At 35.0% G+C, this 4,201-nt stretch overlaps 1 protein-coding gene across 1 annotated transcript; it reads left to right on the top strand.

Annotated features, from left to right (window-relative positions):
- The first annotated feature begins 2,030 nt into the window (after positions 1-2,030).
- On the top strand, positions 2,031-3,935 carry LOC130954916 (alcohol acyltransferase 9-like). The gene has a single exon (XM_057881687.1). It carries the CDS (start codon positions 2,458-2,460, stop codon positions 3,772-3,774), a length of 1,317 nt encoding a protein of 438 aa, XP_057737670.1. The 5' UTR covers positions 2,031-2,457; the 3' UTR covers positions 3,775-3,935.
- Positions 3,936-4,201: the final 266 nt, after the last annotated feature.

The following is a 4,201-nucleotide window of genomic DNA, read 5'->3' as shown; positions in this document are numbered from 1 at the left end:
ATGTGACATTAATCTTTTACGTCATCATCATGCCATATGACATTTAACAAAACATGTCATTATTTAACTAATGAAAAGATCAATTTAACTTAAATTTTATCTTTTAATAACTAATATGACTAAAAAAATTATTTAAAAACTAATTTAAAAAATAAATAATTTTTCAAAAACGAATTAAACTATTAACCCGATTAAAAGCTTGAACACTAAATCATCTTTAACAAGAAACAAACAACGAAGCAATCAAAAAAATACGCATAAAGCCGTAAAGATAAGAATTTTATTGTATAAATGATCAAGTGACTCAAAAAAAAAAAAAAAAGAAACTTGCAATTTTAATCGATATGAAGATATAAACACTTGGTATTTATCTCAACAACAAAATTGATCCAATGTAAACAATAAACCAAAATTAAATTTTTTTAATGGTGCAATCATAAATGGTTATAATATCACTTGTCGGAGCTTTTCAAATTCTTTAATTCTAAAATCATTCATGTTAAATTATTAAATAAAAAATACTAAAAAGTAAAAATATATTTAAATTCATAAGCATGATTAAAATGGTGTGATTTTATAATATTTTTCAATTAAAATCTTCTACATCTCTAATAGAATTAAATCATAATTTTTCTTATGAAAAAAAAACTACAAAAGTGACTTTGATGTATTAAAAAATAAATTTTAAAATTACTATTTATATTTGAGTGTTATACTCATTAAATTCTAAAATTCAAATAAAATAGTGTCTCTAATTTTATTTTTATTTAATTCTAAATCAAAATAATAATAAATTATTTGATTCAGTATTTATAATAATAAATAGGGCAATTTACATAAATAAATTGTTTGCCTTTTAAATTTATACAATTGTATTCTTTTAAATATGAAGACGCAAATACATTATTTCATATATCTATAAAAACCGCTACTATTTACGTAAACACATAATCCGCTATAGCCATCCGCGGATTACATGCAAATGGGGAAACACAGAAACCGCTAGAGACTGTAGCGGTTTCTATTTATTGATGCTTGGCCATAAACCACTACTGGCAGTAACGATTTATGTGTATTAGGAGATGTGCGTAAACCACGAGCGGCTATATAAATTATAATCTAGTATTCACACATATCTTAATCTATCTTTATCTAATTCTAATCATTATTATTCCTATTATTTTACTTTAAATTATATTTATTAATATAAATTAAGAATATTATTACCAGGCAAACAATTTATTTATGTAAATTGCCCTAATAAATAAGATCACTCTTATATAAATTATTTATATTTAAAACAACTTAGTTGTAATTTTATATATATATATATAATTTACTGACATAAACAATTTAAAATTTTTAATAATCTCTAAAATTTTAATTCAATTTGAATTCTTAATGGAGTTACATATTATTGATAAAAGTTTGATTAGCATCATAAAGGCAGTAATTGATAAGACAGTAAAAGATTGAAAACGTGGAGACAAGATGCTAATATCGTAGAAGCATTATATTGCAAAGAATCTAACATTGGTATAGTATAATATGTTGTTGATTAATATTCTAGACATATGCATATGACATATACGTGAAAATATGTCGCATAAGATCCATAGATGTGATGAGATATCAACATATATACTGTCCACTCCACTGCAGGAACCTTTTTTAACTTTTTTTTTTTTGGGCACTCGATTGACCTTAGCTTCATATACTCTTAATTAGATTAGTAACCTGTATCAATCGACAGATACTACTTTTATGCAGGGTAGAAATTCTAGGCATTTATATATTAATTGATTAAACACAAAGATGCTCAAAGGACAAAAAAATATATATTATACATTTACATAATCAAAGTCTATATGATTATATATGAATGGATATTAAAGAATCAATTTTTCTTATTCCAAAAATGTGCAAAAGAAGAATCCAAGATATATCACACTCATCCCATCACTTAGTGGGGTATATATATAGTCAGTATTCACCTAGTTGTCACATGTAATATAAGCACATATCTGCATACTAAGCTAGCTATCTTAGATGTTTTCACCTTTTGCAATTCAATGTGTGTGTTTTTCCATAATAATAATTCTTCTTCTAGGTAGAGTAGACAGGGAGTGAGACAGGTATCTGAAAAGAAGAAAAAATTTTGGTTTGTGGTACATGATATTTGAGAGTAGTGGAATGAACCTGAGAAAGAAAAGGGATTTACTATTTTTGTTTGTTTTGATGATATAATTGAATTTTTTTTTTCTTTTATTTTTGGTAAAGCGATTCCCGGAGAATCTTGGCACAAATCTTTGACAGTTAAGCAGTAGAGAGAGAAGGAGGAGGCAGGGGTCCCCTTACAAATAGGTGTCTGTACCACTCATCACTACAATTAATAACATACCAGCAAAGCACCATCTTGAATTCTTAAGCAAAGGAAAGGCATCATCATCTCATCACATGGCAACAACCTCAGTGCGCGTCAAAGAAGCTGTGCTCGTCACACCTTCTGACCCCACACCAACTGGGATTCTCCACCTCTCCGCTCTCGACTCCCAACTCTTTCTTCGCTTCACCGTTGAATATCTATTTGTTTACAGGCGATCCTCTGCCCTCGACCAGCCTGCCACCGTGTCACGTATGAAGTCGGCATTGGCAAGGGCGCTCGTTCCGTACTATCCCTTTGCCGGCCGAGTTCGCTCTAGGCCGGACGTCCCCAGCCTCGAGGTAGTCTGCCGGGCACAGGGCGCACTCTTCATCGACGCCTGCTCTGATGTGTACACTGCCAATGATTTTGAGAAGGCTCCCAAAACGGTTACACAATGGAGGAAGCTCTTGTCACTCTATGTTCCCGACGTTCTCAAAGGATCGCCGCCACTCGTCGTTCAGCTCACGTGGCTTGCCGATGGAGCCGCCGCAGTTGGCGTCGGAATCAACCACGCCCTCTGCGATGGCATAGGAAGCGCTGAGTTTCTCAACTACTTCGCTAATTTAGCTTCCCAAAGGTTTGGCCCTCGCGATTCTGATCTGAAGCCCAAGCCCGTCTGGGATCGCCACATCATGAACCCGCCGTCGAAGAAGAACGAGCGGGCTAACACGTATAACCACCCTGAGTTTGCACGGGTTCCCGATCTCTGCGGGTTTTTGAACAAGGTCACCACCGGGCTCAGGCCCACCTCCATTGTTTTCAACAAGAGGCGCATCAACGAGCTCAAGGGAATAGCCCGTTACTCGAGCGAGTCGTCATCATCGTACACGTCTTTTGAGGTGCTAGCGGCCCATGTGTGGAGGAGCTGGGCCCGAGCATTGGGCTTTCCACCAAACCAGCAACTGAAGATTCTCTTTAGCATTAACGTGCGGAACCGGGTGAAACCGAACCTTCCAGAGGGGTATTACGGGAACGCGTTCGTTCTTGGGTGCGCACAGAGCAGTGCAAAGGAGCTTGTAGAAAAAGGAATCGGGTACTGTTCGGGTCTGGTGAAACGGGCCAAGGAGAGGGTGGATGGAGAATACGTGAGGAGGGTGAGTGAGTTGGTGTCCGAGTGGAGGGTGAGTCCTGACCCTGTTGGTGTGCTCATAGTTTCTCAGTGGTCTCGTTTGGGCCTTGAGAGGGTTGAGTTTATGGGTCGGCCCATTCATGTTGGGCCCATATGCTGGGATAGATACTGCTTGTTTCTTCCGGTGAGGGATGAGACGGAGAGTGTCAGGGTCGCCGTGGCTGTCCCTGCCGCCGCCTTTGACAGCTACCATCGCTTTATTGCAGAATCCACTTCATGATACGCAACTCTTTTTCATGTTGACTTCTGTAATTATTGTGTCTTTTTTCTTTTCGAGTCAAGAAACCTTAAAATTTGCAGTTTCTCTTATTTAATGATGTCGTTTTCTTTTGCATGAGCCGTGGGAATCGGTAATTAAAACCCGTGAATCCGAAAATCATTGAAACTGTTAATTTTTAATCAATGATTAGATACTTAATTACTAACTGTTAAGCAGTCTCTTAAACGGTTGTCGTCAAGGTGTGATCAAATCGATTAAGTTATTATTTTATTAATTTAATTGGTGAGTTATTAGTTGAATAAGTAGAATTAATTCTATTTCTACATCAATAAAAAATAAAAAAGAGTTAAAATTTTAAAATTAAAATTTAAAATATATATATTTATTAACATTTAAAATACCTAAAATTAAAATACTTCCAATCACA

The sequence above is a fragment of the Arachis stenosperma genome, chromosome 10 (assembly GCF_014773155.1).
Source record: "Arachis stenosperma cultivar V10309 chromosome 10, arast.V10309.gnm1.PFL2, whole genome shotgun sequence".
Lineage (NCBI taxonomy): Eukaryota > Viridiplantae > Streptophyta > Magnoliopsida > Fabales > Fabaceae > Arachis > Arachis stenosperma.
Note: the sequence above shows the minus strand (reverse complement) of the source record. Positions and strands in the feature narration are given on the sequence as shown.

Excerpts from the sequence above, each read along its gene's own strand:
- LOC130954916 (XM_057881687.1), top strand. The coding sequence starts at position 2,458 with ATGGCAACAACCTCAGTGCGCGTCAAAGAAGCTGTGCTCGTCACACCT.